General features: G+C 49.7%; 1 protein-coding gene across 3 annotated transcripts in view; it reads right to left on the bottom strand.

Moving 5' to 3' along the window:
- Nucleotides 1-1361: 1361 nt before the first annotated feature.
- LOC310657552 (transcription factor COE1-like) overlaps nt 1362-24898 on the bottom strand; it is a 107063-nt gene continuing 83526 nt past the window's right edge. The window contains exons 13-18 of one of the 3 annotated variants that reach the window (XM_083398366.1): nt 16992-17057; nt 11695-11872; nt 9998-10183; nt 8175-8363; nt 6363-6443; nt 1362-4990 (exon numbers count right to left, since the gene is read on the bottom strand). In XM_083398366.1, coding sequence (XP_083254492.1) covers nt 6370-6443; nt 8175-8363; nt 9998-10183; nt 11695-11872; nt 16992-17057 — 693 coding nt within the window. In that variant the 3' untranslated portion in view covers nt 1362-4990; nt 6363-6369. The remainder of the gene's footprint in view (nt 4991-6362; nt 6444-8174; nt 8364-9997; nt 10184-11694; nt 11873-16991; nt 17058-24898) is intronic. The other 2 variants (XM_083398368.1, XM_083398367.1) reach the window with 2 other exon arrangements.

Raw genomic sequence — 24898 nt, 5'->3', positions numbered from 1 at the left:
AGATGCATCAGTTCCATTTCTTGTGCTAGGCATCCTTAAAGTTTATTCTTTTCTCTCTCTTTTCAGGGGGTGGGCTGAGAGAACTATAAGGGCACCCATTGCTCCCCACCGCCAAAAGCACCAAGAATCGGAAACTCCAGATAAAACAATTCCCTTTGATTAAAAACCAGACCTGTCAAATCACAGTGCAACTCTCCCTCCCCTTATATGGGAAGTTTTGCTTATATGGTGAGCTGAAGAGACCTTAGCTCAGTTTTAGCAGACGCTTGTTGGTGGCGTGGGTTTTGTGTGTGTCCGAGATGCCGAGGCACTTTGGGGACTCTCCGGTTTGACTTCACCCAGAAATAAAATCCCAGAATCTCTCTGAAGGTCAGGTTTCATCCCAAGCCAATGCACACCCTCATTTTCTAGTCAACTTGGAATATTTAGAGTTCTATGGAAGCGTTCCTTTGGGGATGGGATATAGCTCAGACGTAGTACATCTCCTTTACATGCAAAGTGGTGAATTCATCTGACAGGGGAGGGCAAACATTTTCAAGGCACACTGGCACCGGAGCCAACTCCTAGGGGCTGAAGGGTCTTAAGCCCTCCTATAAAATATTTTAGGGCCCCCCAAAGTTGATGGACATTTCCATTCAAATAGTGTGTGTGTGTGTGTTGTGTCATATGATCAATTATGCAGAGTGAGGCCTACCTAGGTCTCCCCAATATTAGATTCAAGTTGGCAGTGCTGCCCTTCAGCTCCTCCTGTACAGGATGTGTGTATTCCAACACACAGCTTGTGAAACTTGTGGGGCTGCTGGGAGTTGTAGTTCAAAACACCTGGAAGGCACCAGATTGACAGAGGGGGTGGTGCTGTGGGTTAAACCACAGAGCCTCTTGGGCTTGCCGATCAGAAGGTCGGCGGTTTGAATCCTTGCCACAGGGTGAGCTCCCGTTGCTCAGTCCCTGCTCCTGCCAATCTAGCAGTTCAAAAGCACGTCAAAGTGCAAGTAGATAAGTAGGTACTGCTCCGGCGGGAAGGTAAACGGCGTTTCCGTGCGCTGCTCTGGTTCACCAGAAGCGGCTCAGTCATGCTGGCCACACAACCCAGAAGCTGTACGCCGGCTCCCTCGGCCAATAAAGTGAGATGAGTGCCGCAACCCCAGAGTCGGCCACGACTGTACCTAATGGTCAGGGGTCCTTTTACCTCTAAAGAAATCCAAGTTGAAACAGTATTTAAGGGAGGAAAGTGGTGTTGGGGTGAGGATAAGGACCACTCTGACCTTTCAACTTGAGAGGTGGGGGAAACGGGTGCAAATATTTCAACTCTAGAGGTCCCATTTCCTAAGAAATGAAAGTCGTAGTTGATTGACATGTGCTTACATTGAAAAACAGTGCAGCCGGGCATTTATCAACATTGCTATTGTACAACAGCCGTCACAGGACACACAACGGACAATGTATAAAATAAAATTAAAAATTAGAAACAATAATAAAAAAAATACAAAGGAAACATGAAACAGGAGAAGGATTCTCCATACGACAAAGATAAATACACAGAGAGAGAACAAGCCCCCGGCGAGGGGGTGGTTTGCAAGCCCAGCATCCGGGGCTCTTCTTTCCTCATAATCTTTATTTACAAAAGTTTGATCCCCTCCTTCCCACTTGGAAATAATGCTAGAAAAATAAGTGCGGGAGGCCGAGAGAAGATTCGCCTGAAAAGCCAGGGGAGCGAGTCAGCAGGAAGCTCCCCGACCACAGCTCCGTTGGCACAAACTCAGCGCCTCGTTTTTAGCGGGGCTGGGGCCGGAGAACGCTCTGCTGGAAAGCGCCCCAGTTTTTTAAAACTCTAATTCTCTTTTTACAAAAAAGAAAAGAAGTGTGTGTAAAAACAACAACACAGGACTGTATTTCTGTCGCTTTAAAAAAAGAAAGGGAGAGGGTTTTTTATATAGATATAAAAAAAAAAGATATGCAAAAAACAGTGTACCGGCATTTCGTATGGGCTTGAGATTGCCCAGGTGGTTGAAAAGAAAACAAAGGAGGAAAATGTGAAACTGGAAATAGGAACAAGCCCTCCTGAAGGCCATTTTCCGAACATGGAAAGGCACGTCCTGAAATCGTTGTGGCTGCCGAGGGGGAAAGGGACTGACAACTAATGCCAGTGTGAGTTTTCCAGGGGCCTTAGCGTGGAAACAGGTGCCCAGTTTTCCAGGGGGGCGGCTTTGGGTGCCAAACCAGGTTGGGTGGGCACCCTTGTTTGCCTTGTAATGCCACTGCAGCGGGAATAATCAGTTCATGGGATGAGAAGGTGCTTAGCTCTCCGTCCGACGCTTGCTGAGTCTCCCCCTGGGAAAAAAGGCTCCTCGCTAATGTTGGGTGCAATCCCTGATCTCTCGTTCCTTTCCGTCCAGGTCTGAAGCTGAAAACCAGCCCATCGGGGTGGAAGCGTTTGTGGGGGTTCGGCAAAGGAGTTCCCACACCCTCAAGCACCCCCAAATCCCCCAACATTTTAGCAAATCTGGGATCAGGGGAGTGTTTGCTGAGGCAACACCCAATTCTCAATTTCTGTGCTGTCCACAGGCAAGGTTCACGTACAGGAGCACATGCCTTCAAAAGGCTTGGCATCTAGTCTACTCTTTAAACCGGTTTAATAGCCATTCCTTCTCCCCAGGGACCGGCAGTTCTCTGAGGAGAGGCTGGGGAATCTCAAAACAGAGGATCTACTATGTTTCCCCCTCAACAATCTAAAATTCCCGTGATTCCTTATAGGGGAACACAGATAAGACAACCAGGCAGAAGTTTATACCGTAGATTTTGGTTGCGGCCACACCATAAATTTAAAGCCCTCTTATACCACTTTAGAGAATCATGGCTCCCCCCCCCAAAAAAAAAATAATATCCTGTGAACCGTAGTTTGTACAGGGTTTCCTTACCACCCTCCGTGCCCGTAACAAAACTATAGTTCCCAGGAATATTTTTTGGGGGAAGCCATGACTCTTAAAGTGAGATATGAGTGTTGATGTGACTACAGCTGAGGATCACTTTCTGTGGGCACCAGGGCTATCCTAACACCTTCTCTGCTCCTGGGGGAAGAAAGCAGGCTCTGGGTTACCAGGGGAGGGGTATTCTGGGGTATTGCAGGGGGTTGGACTAGATGACCCCCGGGTCCCTTCCAACTCTACAATTCTATGACGGGTTGGGGGTGGGTCCCCTATGGGGAGACATTCACGTGAACTGTGAGTCCGGGGCTGCCTACTCCCTCTTCACTTTCTGCTCCTACAGGGCTGTCTCTTAAGTATTACACCAGGTGGAAAAATGCTTCCCGCAAGCCACAAACTGCGGCACCACTCCAGAGCTACTGTGGCTCACTGGTTGGGCCTTGGCTCAGGGCCAGGACACCTGCCTCGCATGTAGAAGGTCCCATCTCCCACCTGTGGCATCTGCAAGGGAGGGATCCTTGCCTGAAGTCCTGGAAAGTCCTTGCCACTAAGTATCAATGATGCTGAGGGCCAGGACACCTGCCTTGCATGTAGCAGGTCCCACCTGAGCCAGGTGTATCTGTGCTCTTTCTTGGTACAAGGCAGCTTCCTGTCACCTACTGAATCCCAGGGGAGGTGGGACCAGATTGGGGTCTTGCCGTGTGATCCTCCTGATCCACGAGCTTGCAAAACCTTAGAGCTCCGAGCCCACCCTCCTGCACTGGAAAGCCGGCCGGTACGGGACATTTGCTGCTTTTCGGCAGAGAAGCCGGTTGTCCCCACGAAGGCTCCTGCCATTCACCCGGCACAAGAGCGCATCAATTTAGAAGCATTTGGCTTGTCGAGCCCTTTCTGGTTTCAGGAATGGGAGACAGAGGCCCTTCCTGGCTCGATGGGGTGAGGCGGAAAGGAGCGAAGGAGAAACTCTCTCTGGGGGATTCGTGGGTGGGCATTTCAACATCTGGAACGCCTGGGAAGAAGATGAGCAACACATGGCCAAGATCTGGGCGGAAGGGGGAAAGTTGCCAGGGTTCTTCACACGTGTCCTGTTAGAAGGGGCTGCTTAGCCCCAAAACCTTCAGATTAAGACACGTGTTAAGAGGAGGCTGGTTAGAAGTTGCGGTTGGCAAGGGATGGACCTTTTGGGCGATGCGATGGAGCGGTGAGCCCCAAAGGCTTTACCCACAGCGAGGTCCTCCAGCACCCAGGTTTTTCTGTGCTGGAGGACTGATAGGGCCTGCGCGTTGCAAGGTGGGGGTTTAGAAAAGGGAACGCCAACTCTCTTCCCCCCTCACCAGAAAGCAATCTCTGGTTTGGCTAGGGGCGTAACGCGAACCAGCTTGCTTTGGAGCAGAGATGGAAGCCCCCCGAAGCATAGGAAAGACCACCCCCTCTTGCCAAATCATTTCCTGGGGTTCACACCCAAGGCCATGGGAGCAACAATTTAAGAATAGTGAGGAGGAGGACCCAGGAGTCCTGGTGCGCAGGGCTGATGCTCAGGGTCCGGCTTCCAAAGGGAGACCCTCTCTGGCTAAGACGGGAGAACACTCCGCTCTTTGCTGGGAGCAAATCTACCTTAGGGGGGTGGGACCCAAGTGGGGGGACGGTGCAGTTGGGCTTGGCTTCCGATTCTTTAACCAAAGCTGCGAGGAATGGTGCAGGAGGGTGGGGTAAAGGAAGGATGGCAGTGCTGAAACCCCCTCAAACACCTCTCTCAAAAAATTATATCTTCGCCCCCAGTTTGTGGCTGGGCATCTCCTGGTAGCAGATGAATGAGCATCACTTCCCAGTGCTTGCCTCGCTGCACTGCAGCCTCCCACCAGAAGGGGGAGCCTCCTCGAAATCCCGCAGCCGGGTTGAAAGGAGCTGGGGGTGGGGAGGCGTGGGCTCCAGGAACGCATTGAGCAGGGCCCACACCCTTCCAAGTCCAAGGGTCTGGGTCAGCGCCAGTCTGTTGGTCCCTCCTTCCAGCCCAGCCCATCCTCCGTTTCCCGATCACATGGGCGGAACGATGAGACCCGACAACGCTGGAAAGCAAAGGAGAGAAGGGTCAAGTTCTGCGGCCACGTCATCAGCTGAGCCACGTTGTGGACAAAGGGCGAGGAACCTGCAGCCCTTCCAGGCAGCGCGGTGTAGTGGTCAGAGCGTTGGACTGGGAGACCAGTGAGCTCAGCCATGAAGCTCACTGGGTGTGACTTTAGGGGGGGCAAACACTGTCTCTCATTCTAGCCTACCCCACAGGGTTGTTGTGGGCATAAAACAGGGAAGGGAAAAACCAAAAAGTAGTTGCGCATGCACACTTGGCAAAATCAAAATAAGAAGAAGGCAGGCATCGAGGAAAAAAATTTTCGGCATTCCCAACTGCCCTTGCGCCCAGTGTGTTTTGACGATGAGCGGTTTTGGCTTCCGGCACAATCCCGGGAATGTAGCCCCAGTGGGATATAATAATACATAAAGGTTGTACTCCAGTTCCCATCATTGCCAGTCAATATGGCCAATGGTCAAGCATGAGGAGGGCTGTATTCCTGCAGTGTCGGTGATGGCAGCAGGTTCCTCACCCCTCATGGGACCTCTATGCACACAGAGCCTTTTTACATGTCTGGAATTGCTTGTGCCAATCTGGTGCCCTCCTGATGGGAGTTGTAGTACATCAGTATCCAGAGGGCACGAGGTTGGTGAAGACCTGGTGCCGTAGACCCTTTGGGGTTTGGGCAGCATCTGAGACACGGTCTGAAGGCCTTGTAGACCTTGTAGCAAGGGGCAACTTACCACGGCATGCATCTGACCAGGTGGCAAAGCCAGCCGTCTGCATCATCCTGCCAAGCGAGGATGAGAATCTTACCACTTTCCGATCTCCCTTCTTTAAACGGTGGCAGTCAGAGGAGAGTAGGCGATCTTCCTTTGCGCCTGTCGAGCCAGGCGGGCGGGAGATCCCTCTCTACTGAACTCTACTGAGCATGTGCAACAGCTCGTCAAACCATAGGAGCCACCACCTCAAAGGCCCTGCTGGAAATTGCACCTCAGGCCAACGCAGTTGCTTACGGAGAATTCTTGCCACAGTCTCAGCAATCTGACTTGACGGCAGACCTCCTAAAAGCCAGGTCAGGGGTCTTGCCAGGGCTGCTGGTTTGATAATCATAGGTGGTAAGGGTTAAGTGGACTTGGCTCTTTCAACATGAAATTAATGTTTTCTGGGCTGCTTCTTTGGGGAGAATGTAGCAGAAAGTGTGTGGTGGCAAGAGGCCCCCTGGTTAGTGGGTACTACCCTCTGGTGAGCAAAAGGGGTAGGCCCACCTCGCAAGGTCACTGTTAAGGAGTCGTACTCATTCACGGCAAGAGGAGCAGAAAAGAGGGGGAAGGCTGACAGAGCAAGGCGCGAGAACGAGAGAAGAAACATACTGTGTGATTAGGAATAAGCCAGTCCTTGCAGCGACCGAGACGGAGTGTGGAACTTGTCTGCCGAATCCTCAAAGGTTTGGTCTGGTTGGCAGGACCCGGCAAGCAGTGACGCAGGGCGGGCAAAGGACAGAGCGGCGGAAGCGAGAGCAAGCGAGAAAAGGAAAATGACGGGGGTGGGACGAAAGAAAGCAAAGAAGGAAAGGCGGTTAAGGAAGAGGAAAGTTTGCAGCCAAGGCTGACCTCATAAGCGACTGCTGCTGGGTAAAAGGGGCCTGATCCCAGGAACACCCACCCACCCAATTTCAACTCCGGGTGAGGATTCCTCCTGTATGGGGTCAGGAAGGCAGCTAGGGGAACCCCTTGTTAGCATCTCTCCCAAGTCCCCAGGGAAGATGTTGATCAAGAGGGCAGCCGTGGCACTGACCCGCCCAAAGGAGGTGATGCACCACACCCAGGCTGCGTAGTGTAGCGGTTAGAGCGTTTAACCCAGACCAAGACCTAGGAGGTCAGGGTTCAAATCTTCACTCTGCCACGAAGCCCGCTGGGTGACCCTGGGCCAGCCACAGTGCCTAATCCACCTCGCAGGGTTGGCGTGAGGGTAAAATGGGGAGAGGAGGAACCCACCTTGGAGGAAATATGAATGCAATCAACGTCGTCATTGTTGGGCAGTATCCAGCTAAGTCGTCCTGTCAGTGCAAGGATTTACAGCGGTGCAATAGAACTAACCCCAATTCCCCCCCCCAACATGCCTCCTGTGCTCAACTCCAGGGCATTGTGGGGACACCCTAGGCATGATAGGAGTTGATGAAATCTTGCAGGGCACAGAGAAAGTGGATTGAGAAAAGTGTTTCTCCCTTTCTCGTTGACATTAGAACTTGTGGACAACCAGTGAGGCTGAAGGTTGGAAGAAGATTCAGGGACGGGTAAGAGAAAGTTAGCCTGTGGAACTCCCGCCCACGGTGTCAGGCACTAACTTGGATGGCTTTAAAAGAGGATTGGACAAATTCATGGAAGAGAAGGAGGAGAAGAAGAAGAAGAAGAAGAAGAAGAAGAAGAAGAAGAAGAAGAAGAAGAAGAAGAAATTGGATTTGATATCCCACTTTATCACTACCCGAAGGAGTCTCAAAGCGGCTAACATTCTCCTTTCCCTTCCTCCCCCACAACAAGGTGAGTGGGGCTGAGGTGAGTGGGGCTGAGAGACTTCAGAGAAGTGTGACTGGCCCAAGGTCACCCAGCAGCTGCATGTGGAGGAGCGGAGACGCGAACCCGGTTTACCAGATTACGAGACGACCGCTCTTAACCACTACACCACACTGGCTACCAATGGCTGCCAATGGCTTCTAACCAGGACAGCTCCATGCTCAGAGGCAGAGACGCTGCTAAATCCCTCTTGCTGGGAGCCACAGATCCTGCTTGCGTACTTCCACACACATCTGGTTGGCCACTGTGAGCACAGGAAGCTGGACTAGGTGGGCCCCTGGTCTGATCCAGCAGCTCCTTCTTACGTTCTTCCTTCGCTCGTGCCTCCTACCCGCTTCCCAAATTGCCTCCAGAGGGTTGGGGGAAAACCCAGAACAGATTCAGAGGGGAGGGAAGTCTGTTGCAGAAGTGCAAATCCTTGTGCTGAGGAAACGAGTGAACAGGGCGCATCGTTGCTGCCACCGCCACCACATGGCAAAGCATGGCCGCCTCGCCCCTCCTGCCACATCCCACCCGCTCCTTTCCCGTGGCCCCAGCTGCCCCCGTGACTTGCACCCCTTCATGCCCCAGCTGCCACCGAAGGAGACGGACGGCGAGGACTGGCCAACTCACCCTGCAGAGTGTTCCCGTTGGCACTGGTGCAGTTAGGGGGCGGAGAGGCTTGCGGCCGCACCACGGGGGCAAAGGCGCTTTTCTGCTTGACAGCGGAGATCATGTTGACGGGAGAGAAAGAGAAGACGCCTCCCGGGGTCGAGGAGCTGGCGATGGACGAGGCCCCCAGGGGCGGGCTGGAGGGCATGACTGGCGTGGAAAGAAGGATAGGGGTTAGCCGGCAGCGGGAGTGAGCCGGGGCGAGGGGAGGTGGACCCCCATTGGACTGTATTCTGTGTTTTTTATACGGTGAACTCATGGCACTAAAATACAGTCGTCCCTTGGTTTTCGAACAGAATGCGTTCCGGAAGTCTGTCCGACTCCAGAAACATTCGGAAACCAAGACACGGCTTCCGATTGCGCAGCCGCACCAGAAACAATAGCAGAAGCCTCATCGGACATCCGGCTTCCAAAAAAACGTTCAGAAACTGGAACGCTCGCTTCCGGATTCTGCTCGTTCAGGAGCCGAAACGTACTAGTGCCAAGGCATTCGACAAACTAGGTACGACTGTACATATTAAAAATAGGAACATAAAACAAACCATAACCCCCCCCAGCACATTAAGGTAAAGGTAAAGGTAAAGGTACCCCTGCCCGTACGGGCCGGTCTTGACAGACTCTAGGGTTGTGCGCTCATCTCACTCTAGAGGCCAGGAGCCAGCGCTGTCCGCAGACACTTCCGGGTCACGTGGCCAGCGTGACGAAGCTGCTCTGGCGAACAGGCACCAGAGCAGCACACGGAACGCCGTTTACCTTCCCGCTAGAAAGCGGTACCTATTTATCTACTTGCACTTAATTGTGCTTTCGAACTGCTAAGTGGGCAGGAGCTGGGACCGAACGACGGGAGCTCACCCTGCCGCGGGGATTCGAACCGCCGACCATGTGATCAGCAAGTCCTAGGCGCTGAGGTTTTACCCACAGCACCACCCGCGTCCCTACAGCACATTATCATTATTATTTATCACGTTTGCAGAGGTTGGCCTTAATGACCCTCTTGATCCCTTCCAATTCTACAGTGCTATGATTCTACAAACCAACGAGCAGGAGCTAAAACTTTCAAAATTCGTCACTCCTCTGAATTTTGCAACTCAGTTCTCCAATGAAGCAATGTGTATCACAGGGCAGTGTGACCAAGAAAAGCATATATTAGCAAAAACAACGTGCCAAAAAGCATTATATTGGAGGAAGTTGCATGCAAAAATGTGTATATTGCATGCAAAAATGTGCACGTTTGGTGAATTTCTATTTTTTTATTTACTTCATGAATTTATATACTGCTTGACTGTAAAGGAAATAACCCTCAGAGCACAAAAAAAGAATAAGCAATAAAAGTATTATTAAGAAAGAACCATTAAAATGATCCAGAAATTAAAGTCATAGAATCATAGAATCATAGAATAAACTATTCTATTTTAGTCAGCAGTAAACTAAAAACAAACCACCCTTCTAGATTTCTGGGTAGGCTTGTCTAAGCAAAAATGTTTTCAGCTGGCGCTGGGAAGAGTACAGTGATATCAAATTGACACTAAAAGTCTGAAGAATTTTCACAAATTGCTGCAAAAATGTGGAGAACTAGATTCAGGATTGGAAAAGTGAGAAACTGAGAAATCAGAGACAGGGATTTGTCTATCCTCGGACCTCACCTGGGAGTTCCCAGGTGCAGCTTCCCCTGCCATGAGGACTAGTCCCTTAGCCTTCTTAAAACGGAGCTGCAATTCTCAGGAAAGGGAAGCTCTGCCCAGGCACCCTCGACCTGCTGTTCCGCAAAGGCGGCAGACACTTACTGGCGTAGGGGGAGTTGGCCGTGGAGCCGTTGAGGAAGCTGGGGGACCCCGGAACCCCCAGGCTGGTCATGGCAGTCCCCGCATAGCCGTTCATGCTGGACGTGATGGTGTTGTAGTTGCTCTGCTGCGGGGTGGAGCTGGGGACATAGCCTCGTGGCGAGACACTGCTCGTGTTGCGTGTGTACCCTGGAAGGCAGGGCAGGAAGTTATATAGTTGCTCAGTTTACTAAATATCTTAAGATGTCTTCCTTGCTTGCCTTCCTTCCTCCCCCCCTCTCCTTCCTTCCTTCTATCTTTCTCTCCTCTCTCTCCCTTCATTCCTTCCTATCTATCTTTCCCTCCCCCTTCTCTCTCTCTCTCCCTTCCTCTCCTTCCTTCCCTTCCTTTTCTCCCCTCCTCTCTCTTTCCCTTCCTTCCTTCCTTCCTTCCTTCCTTCCTTCCTTCCTTCCTTCCTATCTCTCCCTCCTCTCTCTCTTTCTCTCCCTTCTTCTACTTCCTCCCTTCCTATCTCTCCCTCCTCTCTCTCTTTCTCTCCCTTCTTCTACTTCCTTCCTTCCTTTTCTCCCCCATTCTCTTTCTCTCCCTTCCTATCTATCTATCTATCATCTATCTATCTATCTATATCTATCTATCATCTATCTATCTATCTATCTATCTATCTATCTATCTATCTATCTATCTATCTATCATCTATCTATCTATCTATCATCTATCTATCTATCTATCTATCTATCATCTATCTATCTATCTATCTATCTATCTATCTATCTATCTATCATCTATCTATCTATCTATCTATCTATCTATCATCTATCTATCTATCATCTATCATCTATCTATCTATCTATCTATCTATCTATCTATCTATCTATCTATCTCTCCTCTCTCTTTTTCTTCCTTTTCCTTCCTCCCTCTCCTTCCTTCCTTCTATCTTTCTCTCCTCTCTCTCCATTCCTTCCTTCCTATCTGTCTTTCTCTCCCCTCCTCTCCCTCCTTCCCTTCCTTCCTTTTCTCCCCCCTCTCTTTTTCCCCTTCCTTCCTTTCTTCCTTCCTTCCTTCCTTCCTTCCTTCCTTCCTTCCTTCCTTCCTTTTCTCCCCCCTCTCTTTTTTCCCTCCCTCCCTCCCTTCCTTCCTCCCTCCCTCCCTCCCTCCCTTCCTTCCTTCCTTTCTTTTCTCTCCCCTCTCCCTTCCTTCCTTGACTCACAATGTTAGATTCAGAGTTTGGAGGGTGCATCTGCCAGGGATTCCTGCATAGCAGTTAGATATAGATATAGATAATGATCCCATCACACCCCATCAAAAGCCTGGGAGTGCCATAACCTGGTGCTGAAGAGGTGATAATGGCAGCCTTGCTAGGGCGACTGCGGGTGGTAGCCACTAATAATAATAATAATAATAACTACCTGGAAGTGGCAGGGATTGAACCTGGGACCTTCTGCTTGCAAAGCAGACAATCATTACCATCATCATCATCATCATTTTTTATTTGTACCCTGCCCATGTGACTGGGTTGCCCCGGCCACTCCGGGTGGCTGCCAGCATGTCTAAAAACATAGTAAAACATGCAAAGGCCACCCCTTTGTTGCCACCCTCTCTGAGACTTATCTTGTGGAAGGTCCTCAAAGGACGGCCTCTGACGCTGGCTCCCAGGAGTGGTCACTTGAGAGCCGCAGGAAAGATGCCCAGCCTCTGCCTACCTTGCTCTGAGCCCTGGGTGGATTCGCTGATGTTGACGGCCAGCTGGCTCCCAAAGGAGTTGACATTCATCATGCCCGAGTGGGCATGGTTCCCGGTCAGTGAGGTCAACTGGTTGGGGTTGCGAGGGACGCTGTACAAAGCCTCGGCGATGTCCGCCGCTCGCTTCAGAATTATGTCCTGGGAGAGAGGGGAGAGAACGCAGACATTTGCAATCCGACCGATGGAATAATTGCATCAATTAATATTGCAAATAAGTCCATGTATGAAGATCATCGGGACGCGGGTGGCGCTGTGGGTTAAACCACAGAGCCTAGGACTTGCCGATCAGAATGACAGCCTGGATAGCTCAGTTGGTTAGAGCATGGCGTTGATAACACCAAGGTTGCAGGTTCAATCCCCAGCATGGGACAACTGCATATTCCTGCATTGCAGGGGGTTGGACTAGATGATCCTCAGGGTCTCTTCCGACTCTACAATTCTGTGTGTAGAAGGTCGGCGGTTCGAATCCCTGCGGCAGGGTGAGCTCCCGTTGCTCGGTCCCTGCTCCTGCCAGCCTAGCAGTTCGAAGCACCTCAAAGTGCAAGTAGATAAATAGGTACAGCCCCGGCGGGAAGGTAAATGGCATTTCTGTGTGCTGCTCTGGTTCGCCAGAAGCGGCTTAGTCATGCTGGCCACATGACCCAGAAGCTGTACGCCAGCTCCCTCGGCTAATAAAACGAGATGAGCGCCACAACCCCAGAGTCGGCCACGACTGGACCTAATGGACATCATCATCACTGTCGTGTTTTCAGTTTCACTTGGTTTGAACGCTGCTGCCCATTGGGAGCAGGTACAGCAGAAGGCTGGGAGCCCAACAGTAGGTGGCGCCAGAGGCAACTGATTTTCAGAGAATCATAGAGTTGGAAGGGACTCCCAAAGCTCATAGAATCATAGAATTGTAGAGTTGGAAGGGACCCCGAGGATCATCTAGCCCAACCCCCTACAATGCAGGAATGTCAACAAAAGAATATCTGACAGAAGGCCCCCCCACCTCTACTTAAAAACCTCCAAGGAACGAGAGTCCATAACCTCCTGTGGAATACCTTTCCACTGTCTATCAGCCCTAACTGTCAGAAAGTTCTTATTTCTTGTCATTGAATGCATTGGTTTGGCCCCTGCCCACTGGAGCAGAAGAAAAAAAGCTTGTTCCATCTTTCCTGGGACAGCCCTTAAATCTATGAAACCCCCACATCACATCCCAGTCCCTTCTTCTCCAGGTTAAACATTCCCAACTCCCTCAAGCCTTCTTCCTAAGGCTTGGTTTCCAGACCCTTGACCATCTTGGTCACCCTCCTCTTCAGACCTGCAAGCTAATCAATATCCTCTTTAAGCTGTGCTGTCCAGAACTGGACACAGGACTTGAGGTGAGGTCTGACCAAGGCAGAATGACGCCAAGGATCAATGCAGGAATCATGACTCAAGAATCCCTGGCAGATGGCCACCCAACCACTGCTTAAAAAGGGAAGGAGAGACCGCCATCTTCATTCTAGTTTCGCCCTCATCCTCCTTCTCCTTCTGGCTGACACACCCAGGTTTCCCTGCCTGCTTCTGAGGGAGGTTCAGCGTCCTTCAGGATTGGATCCCCTTCTTCTTTGTTCCTGCTCCGAGAGTAACATGTAGCCTGGCCCGGGTTTCCCCTGGGAGAGCAGGCTGAGAGCTGAGGCCCGCCATTTTGTTTGCGAGCAGGGGAAGATTTATGCCCTGGGAAGGGAAGAGCGACAAGGGACTTGGAGGAGGAAAACAAGGCCCCATCGCAGAGTTGAACGCCTCCCAGCCGATGGCCTGACCCGACGCCTCCACGAGCCCAAAGCAATATCCGTGCAGGTGGTGCTAACCGCTGCTGAGCCATGAAAGCACCGGCTGGGCCCAGTTACGGGGGTGCGGGAAGGATGGGGCCGCCTTGAGCCCGTGACTTAACGGCCCTGGAATTCCTAATGACGAACAGATGTGGGGCTGGAGAGCCAGGCCCTCGTATGGGGCCCAGCTAGCTGGATGCAAGGTTGGGTGTGTGGGAGAGAGGTAGCAAACAAGGTCCGGGACATGGAAGCAATTACTGGCAGCGGGACCTAGAGAGGGACGTAAAAACGGGCCGGATGACCGGGGTCCCTGGAACGCCACTCTGAAAAAACATCCCCCGCCAAATCCACCGACCTGCGCAAGATACAAACATGTGCTGCTCCTTCTGCAGCATCAACAATATTTTGATTCCTCTCCCACCCTGCACCACAGGTCCCAGGGCGGGTTACGGCAATTAGAGAGAAAAGTACAGTTGTTAAAAAGAAAATGGTTTCCAGCAGGGACAAGGAGAGGGGTGGGGTCCCGGAAACACAACTCTCAAGTATCGCAAGGAAGGAAACTACCACCGCAAAGGTGGTAGACACACCTGGGAGGGGAGGGGCTTGGTCAGGGACCCCCATGTGGAAAGGGGTCAAGATGCGCCAGTCGTAAAGGGTCCGCATTGATATATAGCACTTTTGGGTGCCTCGAGGGCTTACAGAATTGTAGAAGAGTCATGGATGCTTTTTCCTGCATTGCACTGGGTTGGACTAGATGCCCCTTGGGGTCCCCTCCAAGTCTAGAATTCTATGGTTCTGTGTGTTGGACCCCGAGCATCATCTAATCCAACCCCCTGCACTGCAGGAATCGTGCCTGATCTTTTATTCCCCTTCCTTCCCTCCCCCTCCCCTTTTTATGAAGATTACCCGCTCTGGGATCCCACAGCTAATTCTCCCCTGGTCTCCTCGCTGGCCCAAACAGGACTCATTTAGCCAGCTAGCCCTGGTGATCATCTAATGTTTATTGTATGGATTTCCCCCCTAAATTGATTTTTGAATTCTGAATTTATTGTTATTCACGTTTTATGCTGTTTTCTGTTGCATCAATTAAGTGTTTTAAATTTGTTATTAGCCACCCTGGGCCTGGTTTTCTGAACTGGGAAGGGCGGGGTATAAATAATTTATTATTATTATTATTAAAGTGAGCCTCGAACCCACGACCCCGTGATTAAGAGACTCATGGCTTCCTGGGTACTATTTCAGCTGTCCTTACAACAATGCTATGAAGCAGGCTATTCTACGCACAGGGATATTGAGGAGGAGTGAGCAGTGGCTTGCTAAAGGCAGCTGAGTGAGCTGGAGTCATTAGGACAGGTAGAAAAAGATGCTTCTTCATGTAGCACATCGTTAAAACTGTGGAACTCCTTGCTACAGCAAGCAGAGATGGCCTCCAGCCTTGATCAGAACACCAGACTATGGTTACCAGATTTTTTTCAATGAAACTGGGGACCCCCCCCCCCCTTATTTTTTTGAATCTGAGTAGCAACAGGGAGTCAGTAGTGGGGATGGTGAGGCAAAAGACCCTGGTCCCAAGCACACATGCATATTGTATAAAGATGCAAAGACCTTCTTTCACACCCTGTGGAACATAAATGCACAGAGTTTTTAAAAAACTGGGCAATGGCGTGCCGCCCGCCCATGACTCCCGAGCCTCCCCCAATTTCCTGTCCCCTTCCCCCTTTATTTTGACAGATTGGGGGAGGCTCGGGAGTCAGGGCGGCCGGCCGTTGCCCAGGAGGGGCGCAAGGCGCACGGTTTCTCTGCCAGGCAAGGCGCAAAGCCCTTCTTTGGCACCCTGTGAAACATAAATGTGCAGAGTTTTTTAAAAACTGGGCAACAGCCGCCTGCCCGCAACTCCTGAGCCTCCCCCGATCAGTCAAAACAAAGGAGGAAGGGGGCAGGAGATCTGTACCGCCGGACATCCCCAGTTCCCCTTTGGCAGTGGCAGTCAGCAGCCCGGAGCCAGCCTGGTAGTGCAGTTGGCTCTGGCTGGCTTCAGGAGCTGCTCGCTGCCGTGGCGCCCGGCATTTTTCCTCGCTGGAAGTCCCCATATGATGTGTTGCGGACAAGACACATCATATGGGGACTTACAGCAAGGAAAAATGGCGGGCACCATGGCAGCGAGCAGCTCCTGGCTGCTGAGGCTGTTGCTACCACATTTCCCGGGGACAGATTTGCAAATCAGGGGACATTCCGGGGACAGAATTTGTCCAGGGACAGATTTGCAAATCCGGGGACTGTCCCCGGAAACCAGGGACGTCTGGTAACCCTACACTAGACATCTGTGGATGCAGCCTGGAATAGCATTAGCTTTTTTTTGCTGCTGCATCACACCATTGGTTTATGTCCAGCGTGTGGTCCACCAAGACCCCCAGACCCTTTTCACATGTACAACGGGCAAGCCAGGTGTCCCCATTTCATATTGGTGCAGTTGGTCCTTCCAGCCTAAGTGCAGAAAGAGTTGTTGCTTTAGTTGAGATTCCTGCATTGCAGGGGGTTGGAACAGATGACCCCCGGGACCCCTTCCAATTCTACCTTTCTCTGATTCCACGACTGAGCTGAATGGACCATTAGCTTGACTCCGCCTAAGGCTGCCATTGAAGAAGTTCCACAATGCGCCAGAGTGACGATATGCTGGGCACCCTGGGGCATTGTGGGGAAAATGTAAAAGGTGACACTCAGGACCCACTGATATAGGAGGGGGTCCTGCTTGTCCAGATGCCCTGGGGAGGTGGGGGGGGGGGAACCCTGACTCCCACAAGGGATCAACACAACAAGGGAAAACCACACACCTTTGGGTTAGGAAAGGAGGCAACAAGGTGTGTGTGTGTATGTCTGGTGATGGGAGAGGATTTTGAGGCTGGATCTAGAGATGGCAAAAAAACATTTCAGGAAAACGCGTTGTAAACTTCATAACAGGAAATCACGTTGGCGAAAGACAGGACTCCACAGTGCCATCTTGTGTCCCCGTGTTACAACGCATATAAAACACTTTTTCTTTACTTATAAGTCCTGAGTTGCACAGCCCCTTCCGACAAGTCTGGCTTGATAAAAATAATAATATAATAATTTATTATTTATACCCCGCCCATCTGACTGGGTCTCCCCAGCCACTCTGGGTGGCTTCCAACCAAATATCAAAAACAATATAGTGTCAGACATTAAAATCTCCCTAAACAGGGCTGCCTTCAGGTGTCTTTTAAAAGTAAAATAGTTGTTTATTGCCTTGACATCTGAAGGGAGGGTGTTCCACAGGGCAGGTGCCACCACTAAGAAGGCCCTCTGCCTGGTTCCCTGTAACCTCACTTCTTGCAGCGAGGGAACCGCCAGAAGGCCCTCAGAGCTGGACCTCAGTGTCCGGGCTGAATGATGGGGGTGGAGATGCTCCTTCAGGTATACCCCAAGAGGAGGCTGAGGCCTACCTGGTTGTTGTGCGGCATCCCATATAACGCTTCCACCAGGTCAGCCGCTCTCTTGAGTAGCACTTCCTGTGGGGAGGGAAACAAAGGAGAGGCTGACTGCAATCCCTCTTGGAAGGCAAACCTTAATGCAATCACCCCGCAAGAGTTATACTTTTCGATGATGAATATTCATTCGTTCATTATTATTATCATTTCAAGCAAATGTGCTATTTAGAATCAACCTGATACAGGTGTACGTACACATAAAACATGGGTCTTGCCCAACGCCCAATGATGCCAGCCTCTGGCATTTTCACTATCAGTGCCAAAAAACTGACAGTATTGGGAAGGCATTTATTATTATTTTTGGCATTGCTGAAAACGTTTGTGAGCTCTGAGGACTCATAATTTGGGAGCTGGTTAAAAGCAAAGCCTCACATGAGAAAACACAAAAGACTGCAAAAATGAATAAAACTAAATCAAATTTATGTCGGAAATGTAAAGAGAGAGAAGGTACATTTTATCATATGTGGTGGGCATGTTTTAAGGTAAAAGACTTCTGGGAAATGATTTATAATGAAGTAAAGAAAACGTTTTAAAATACATTTCTTAAGAAACCAGAAGGCTTTCTATTAGGTTTAATAGGTGAAGAACTACCAAGAGACGACAAAAGACTTTTTATGTATGCAACGGTGGTGGCAAGAATGTTACTAGCCCAAAAATGGAAAGAAGAAGAATTACCAATGAAGGAAGAATGGCAGACGAAATTGATGGAATATGCGGAAATGGCGAAACTGACGGGGAAAATCAGAAACCAAGAGGATCAAGTATTTGTTAGAGACTGGAGTAAATTCATAGTTTACTTAAAAAACCACTGTAAACAGTTAAAATCATTGGTAGCGTTGTAATGACATTTGTAATGTGAAATTGATTATGATAACTGAGGGTAAACAATAGTTGGATAAAGTAAAAGATGCAGAAAACTTAAACTTTTAATATAAGAACCCACAGGAAGGAGGAGAGGAAGTCTGAAGGTTCAAAGAACCTTGTAATTTAATGTTTGAATTGGTTAGAGATAAAGTCTATAAATTTTGAATTATGGTGCTGGAGGAGACTCTTGAGAGTCCCATGGCCTGCAAGAAGATCAAACCAATCCATTCTGAAGGAAATCAGCCCTGAGTGCTCACTGGAAGGACAGATCCTGAAGCTGAGGCTCCAAGACTTTGGCCACCTCATGAGAAGAGAAGACTCCCTGGAGAAGACCCTGATGCTGGGAAAGATGGAGGGCACAAGGAGAAGGGGACGACAGAGGATGAGGTGGTTGGACAGTGTTCTCAAAGCTATGAACATGAGTTTGACCAAACTGCGGGAGGCAGTGGAAGACAGGAGGGCCTGGCGTGCTCTGGTCCAGGGGGTCACAAAGAGTTGGACACGACTAACTGACTAAACAACAACAAGGTGTATAAAAATGTGAAAATCTACGTAATTAAAAAAATGTTAAAAGAAGAGAAAACACATTTAGTCCTTGCACTGGCCCTGCCTCCCTGTGCCTCTTTGAACATTGCAACCACATAATGCTCTTCTCGAGTGACCTGTGGCTGGGATCACGGGGCATTTCATGTCTCCGCGGATTTCCACTAGAAGGCGACAACCATCCACACAATCATCTGTATCTTCTGCAGGCAAACACACACACACAAACACACACACACATCAAGCTAGCAACTTATTTCTTGGTGGCTCCTTAAACATTCCCCGCACGACAGCCCTGAGCAGACCAGCTGCATGCAAAAACGTATTTGCATATCCCATTGCAGGGATCACCACCTTTTGGGATCTTGTGGGCATATCTGGAATTCTGACACAGAGCTGTGGGCACTCATGCCCGTCTCAGTCGCTTCTCCTGCAGCCACTCTGGGTCACACCAGACACATTGAGAAAACACATGCACATACCCACACAAACTCTTTGCATTTCTACAGAGTGAAAGCCGTCTCTTTTAGGATTAGCATGATTTGACATGGGGGCGGGGGGAGAGGGGAACCCCAACCACTAACAAATAAAAGGTTTACATTGGGAGACTGTGCAGGTAAAAACAAAAAAAGGATTACAGATCTGGTGCTTGCCAGCACGACAAGCAGATTGCTCTTCCTTGGGCAAATAATTCCTGCACTGCAGTGGGTTGGACTGTTAGAATTCCTGCTCTGTGATTGCAGTCATGGGATTGTTGTCTTTCACATGACGTATATGTTTTGACTCCACAGAGTGGGAAGTGACGGAGACAGGATGTTTGTGTTCCTGTGTTCTGTGAAGTGGGACTATTGTCCTTTGTTTGTTTTTTTCTCTTTGCTGTCTGATGCTAGAGAGAGTGGGAGCCATGTTGCAGTGCGCCGTGTGTGTTTATATGTAAATAAAGTAGATTAACCAAAATGCTGAGTTGCTGAGGTCTGTCACGTGAACTGCGCAGACTCTGCGGATCCCTAAGTGTGCCGGTGTCTGTTGGCATCGGTCGCTGTGATGTTCAGGCTGAAGAAAGCTTTTGAAGCTCCTGAATGATTGACCTGGAGGGAGAGAACATGCCAGTTGGGCATGTGTCTCTGCCAGGGTCCTACTCGAGTGTAGGAAGAACATTGGGCTCCCTTCCAATGTTACAATTCTATAATGATTCAAGACATTGCTATTTGTTAATCTCTTTCTCTCTCACTTTCTTTCTTGGATGACAACAAAACTGGCAACAAATCACAGAATGCATCTCTGGACAGAGAGATGACCCACGGTTTGTCGGTGGTTTTGAAAAGATCCCTTGAAAGCCTTAAAAGTCTACCTTGGGTTAAGCAACTGCTCTTTCAAAGCAGTTTCTAATGTGTGACATATATGGCCGTGGTCTGTGATGAAAGCAAGGCCGACAGAACCTGCCATCTTCCTATTTTTTGGTCCTGGGAACTCTCCTTCTTATAACTTTGCAGTACGATTGCATTTAGCCATGAGTTCTGTTCCGAGGCTTCCAGACATATGCAAAAATGCATATACTTGAACAATCACCCCCCCGTGCGAAAATCCTTACCCTCCCAGAGCTGGTGTGCTGAGCAGGACTTGCCTGGCAAACAAGGCCGAGAGCTTAGAAGCTTTCTAGACCGGCTCAGTGTGCTGCCTTCGGGACGCTCTCGCCAGATCTTGTGGGTCTGTTCGAGTTCCCACGATATCTCCCAGGCTTCCAGAACTGGTGTGCCCAGAGGACCTTGCCCAGCAGAGCAAGCCAGAGAGCTTAAAAGCTCTTTTTGAGCTGAGAAAACTTTGCATGCATTTAATTTGCACAATTTCAACCGGCCAGCCTTACACAACGCAAGGCTGAGATTGCACAAGCTAAAGGGCCGTAAGATGTGGCCGTACTGTATTACCCAAAGCTCTCAAGGCGACATACGCAGCAAACCAATAAATATTTAACTATTTTAAGCTAGGGGTGGCTGCCCCCCGCTTGTGTTGCTTACCACCTCCTTCCCTTTACAGTCCTCCCACTTCCTCTGACAGCTCCTTCAAACTTGGGGTTCCCGTTCCCTGCCCTGCATTTGCAAACCCAAGACTGTGAGAAGGCACTACGAATCCTTCAGTGGGGGACTGCGTGACGCTAGCCTTATGCTTCTATGTCTATAGGAAGAAATACAACCATGATAGCTGTAGGCTCTATGCCTTGTACACCACCCAGCAAGCTTCCCAGATTTCCAAAATTGCCATGTTGGTCACGCACTTTTTAGACCTGCATCATTTCATGACACAGTAAAATTCAGTTTTGCTAGAAAAGCAGAGGTTAAACTACCCCCTTTCTAGTCCCGGAATGAGCGCAAGGAGTGTTCGTGCGACACCTCTGCAGGCTGCAGCCAACACACTAACGTGTCGTGACACACAGTTTGGAAAGCTCTTTGTGAAACAGCAGCACAAAAATATTTAATTGCAGTATTTAATTGGTTGCAGTCCTAAGAATCTGGAGGGAAGCGGCTGTCTTTTTGAGCCTCTGATTTCAGTTGCGTCTCAGGGAGAGTTCCTTGCTGTGCTCCTTAACCTGCCCCCTGGCCTTCCTCTCCCCCCCCCCAGCCCACTACCAATGATGACGGCTCTAGACTGTACATCAGGATCTCAAGGCTATTGGATTGCTGTCAAGCTAAGTGCCAGCAATCAGAAGTTCTTGCTCTTCTGTCTTCTGCAATATCTCCCCGATCAATACGGTAATGGAGCGGAGGGGGGGAGGCTTGGGGCTGGCGGGGGGGGATGGGGGGAGAGACGGCAGGCCGCTTTGCACACATTTAGCTCCCGTTAAGGGGATATAAAACACCCAGTTATTTCTGGACCAAATCAGCAAAGGGGGGCCAGGAGGACGACAGCAGATAGGTGGCCCCTCAAAGTCATGCAGCCCCCCCAAGCCCAAAATACTTCTGCAATCTGGGGGAATGACAGAATGTTAAAAATGTGGGGATGGTCAACATGAGACCTTTTACCAGCTGAATCCATGAACAGGGCTCAACTGAAACCAGATCAGCTGGATAGCTCAGTTGACTAGACTGTGGTGCTGATAACACCAAGGTTGTAAGTTCAATCCCTGTATGGGACAGCTACGTATTCCTGCATTGAAGGGGGTTGGACTAGATGATCCTCAGGTTCCCTTCCCATTCTATGATTCTATAATTCTGGAGGGCTGGATTTGGCTCTGGGCCTGAGCTTCCTCATGCCTGACATAAACACACAAACATACACATCACTACTGACACTGTCAACTCTGGTCAGATAGGTGTTGCAGGATTTTTTTTTAACAACCTGTCAGACCTGTTTGGCCAGCCTGCCTCTTCCAACTAATAATAATAATAATAGTAATAATAATAATTTTGTTATTTATATGCTGCCCATCTGACTGGGTTTCCCCAGCCACTCTGGGTGGCTCCCAACAAAATAATAAAAGCATAATAAAAGATTTGACCATTAAAAACTTCCCTACACAGGGCTGCCTTCAGATGTCTTCTAAAAGATATTTAATTATTCATCTCCTTGGCATCTGATGGGAGGGCGTTTCACAGGGCAGGTGCTGCCACCGAGAAGGCCCTCTGCCTGGTTCCCTGTAACCTCACTTCTCGCAGGGAGGGAACCGCCAGGAGACCTTCGGAGCTGGACCTCAGTGTCCAGGCTGAATGATGGGGGTGGAGACACTCCTTCAGGTTTACAGGGCCAAGGCCATTTAGAGCTTTAAAGGTCAGCAACAATACTCTGAACTGTGCTCAGAAACGTACTGGGAGCCAGTGTAGACCTTTAGGACTGGTGTTATATGGTTTCGGCGGCCACTCCCAGTCTCCAGTTTGGCACCTACATACTAGCTTAGTTGTAGTTTCTGATTCATCTTGAAAGGTAGTCACAGGTAGAGCCCATTGAATTCTCTAAAAACGCTGCTGTGTCCTCTTCCAGCCTGCATTCCTCCAGCCAGGACACAGTGAAGCTTGCACACACACACACACACACACACACAGACACACACACAATTAGCATGTATACCTGTTGTCAGTTCTGCATGATGCATGGGGCAAAGGGCAAGGTGGGGGGCCGCGATGCTGAGAAAGGAGGAAGGGTCTGTTTCATCATAGCCTGGATACGACAGGTAGCTTAACTATGATGAATGGCTGGGCCAGACTAGCCACCGCCTTGAAGTCTTTGCGAAGGGAGAGAGAAATCAGTGGATACAGAGATTCACTGTCACAATTAATAAACCTCTCCCGGGGGGTGAGGGTCCTCTGTTAAGGCTCATGCCGGCATCTAGGGAACCTCTCTGCAAGGCCCTGCGTGCTTCAGCGACACCTCCAAACTTACTGGAGACGGGAGGGCTGTCAACTTTTTAAGCCTCCTGCTGCATCTCTGCAGGTGGAAGTATTTAAAGAAAGCCTCTCCTGCTAATTTCTGCAGTTCGAGCTGCGCTTAAAAGCATAGGAGCAGGCCAGGATTCTTTTGCTCCTTCGGGGTGGAAGTTCCCTGATGGAGGCCAGGAATTCCTGGGTTTAACAGCTATCGGTGGCAGCTTGCTGTGATGCCCACATTCTGCTCCTTCCCAGCCCGACGTGGAGATGTTGGGCACCGAACGTGGGACCCATTGCATAAAAAGAAAGTGCGTAACCCCCAAACTGCAGCGTAAGAACATAAGAAGAGGTTTTCTGGATCACACAGAGTGGCCCACTGACTCCAGCAGCCTCTTTTCCCAGGGGCCAACGAGATGCTTGTGTGGAACCTGCAAGTAGGATTCGAACACAAGATCCCTCTCCTGTGGTTTCCAGCAATTGGCATTCAGAAGCATCACTGCCTCTGGATGAAGTGAATATTGCTTTTATATAGCAGACAGGTGAAAAATCGGAAGTTCTTTACTTTCTGAATCTTAGTTTTCCAACTTTCTCTTTTAACCTCCTCCTCCTCTCTTTTTCTCTTTTTTGTGTTTTTATTGTAACTAGATAAAAGTCTTGGTTTGGTTAAAAAAGAAGGAAAGATATTAAGCTTTGTATTTCATTGCCTCCAACTTTGGAGGCAGAGTATAGCCATTGTGGCTACTAGCTTTTGAAAGCCTTTTCCACGAATTTGTCCAATTTGTAAAGCGATCCTAGTTGGAGGTCATTTCTACCACCTGAGGCAGGGAGTTCCACAGTTTATTTATGACTATTATTATTTTAGGGGACGCGGGTGGCGCTGTGGTCTAAACAACTGAGCCTAGGACTTGCCGATCAGAAGGTTGGCGGTTCGAATCCCCGTGACGGGGTGAGCTCCCGTTGCTCGGTCCCTGCTTCTGCCAGGGACCAAAGCACGTCAGTTCCAAAGCACGTCAAAGTGCAAGTAGATAAATAGGTACCACTCCGGCGGGAAGGTAAACGGCATTTCCGTGCACTGCTCTGGTTCGCCAAAAGCGGCTTAGTCATGCTGGCCACATGACCCGGAAAAACTGTCTGCGGACAAACGTGGGCTCGTTTGGCCAGTAAAGCGAGATGAGCGCCACAACCCCAGAGTCGTTCGCGACTGGACTTAACTGTCAGGGGTCCTTTACCTTTTCATCATCATTATTATTTTATTACATTTCTATACTGCCCTTCATTCGAGGATCATAGGGCAGCTTACAATATAAAATTGTAACTTTGTGCCATGCGAATATTCTGTAGTTTTGCTTCCTCTTTGCCTGTTGACAGGCCTGAGGATCACTTTCTGGACAAGCAAATGAAGCAATTTATTTGCACCCCACCCCATAATTAACTTGCGGGATTCCTTACCATGAAATGTGCTTAATTGCAATGAACGTCGGGCTGACACCTGCAGAGTTGGCATTAAGACACCTGCTTAAAACTCACCTGATGTGTGATCTAGCCATATCTGATATCTTAAGCTGATCTACTGATTCGAAATGCATTTTTTTTGTTTTAGGAACATAATTTTACAGCTGATTTCGTTCTCTCTAACATACAGATCTCTGAATGAAACAACTAGGGCAGACTTTGCAAAGGTGGTGCATGCTCAGATGTTTTGGACTACAGCCGTGCTGTCTGAGGCTGATGGGCATTGTAGTCTAAAAAAATAAGGAGGGCACCAGGTTATCAAAGGTTGAGCATGCAGTCACTATCACTTACGTAGTTTAGAGTATAGGTGAGTAACAGGTGGCATGACGGAAGTGCACAAAATTATGCTTGGCATGGGCAGAGTGGATGGAGAAAAATATTTCCTGTTTCCTATTTCCTAAATCGTACCTACGGGACCGCCTCTCCCGGTATGCCCCACGGAGGACCTTAAGGTCCATAAATAGCAACACCCTAGAGGTCCCGGGCCCTAAGGAAGTCAGATTAGCCTCAACCAGAGGCAGGGCCTTTTCAACACTGGCCCCGGCCTGGTGGAACACTCTGTCTCATGAGACCAGGGCCCTGTGGGAT

The sequence above is a fragment of the Podarcis tiliguerta genome (genome assembly GCF_965153285.1).
Source record: "Podarcis tiliguerta genome assembly, chromosome: 9".
In the NCBI taxonomy this organism is placed as follows: Eukaryota; Metazoa; Chordata; class Lepidosauria; order Squamata; family Lacertidae; genus Podarcis; species Podarcis tiliguerta.
Note: the sequence above shows the minus strand (reverse complement) of the source record. Positions and strands in the feature narration are given on the sequence as shown.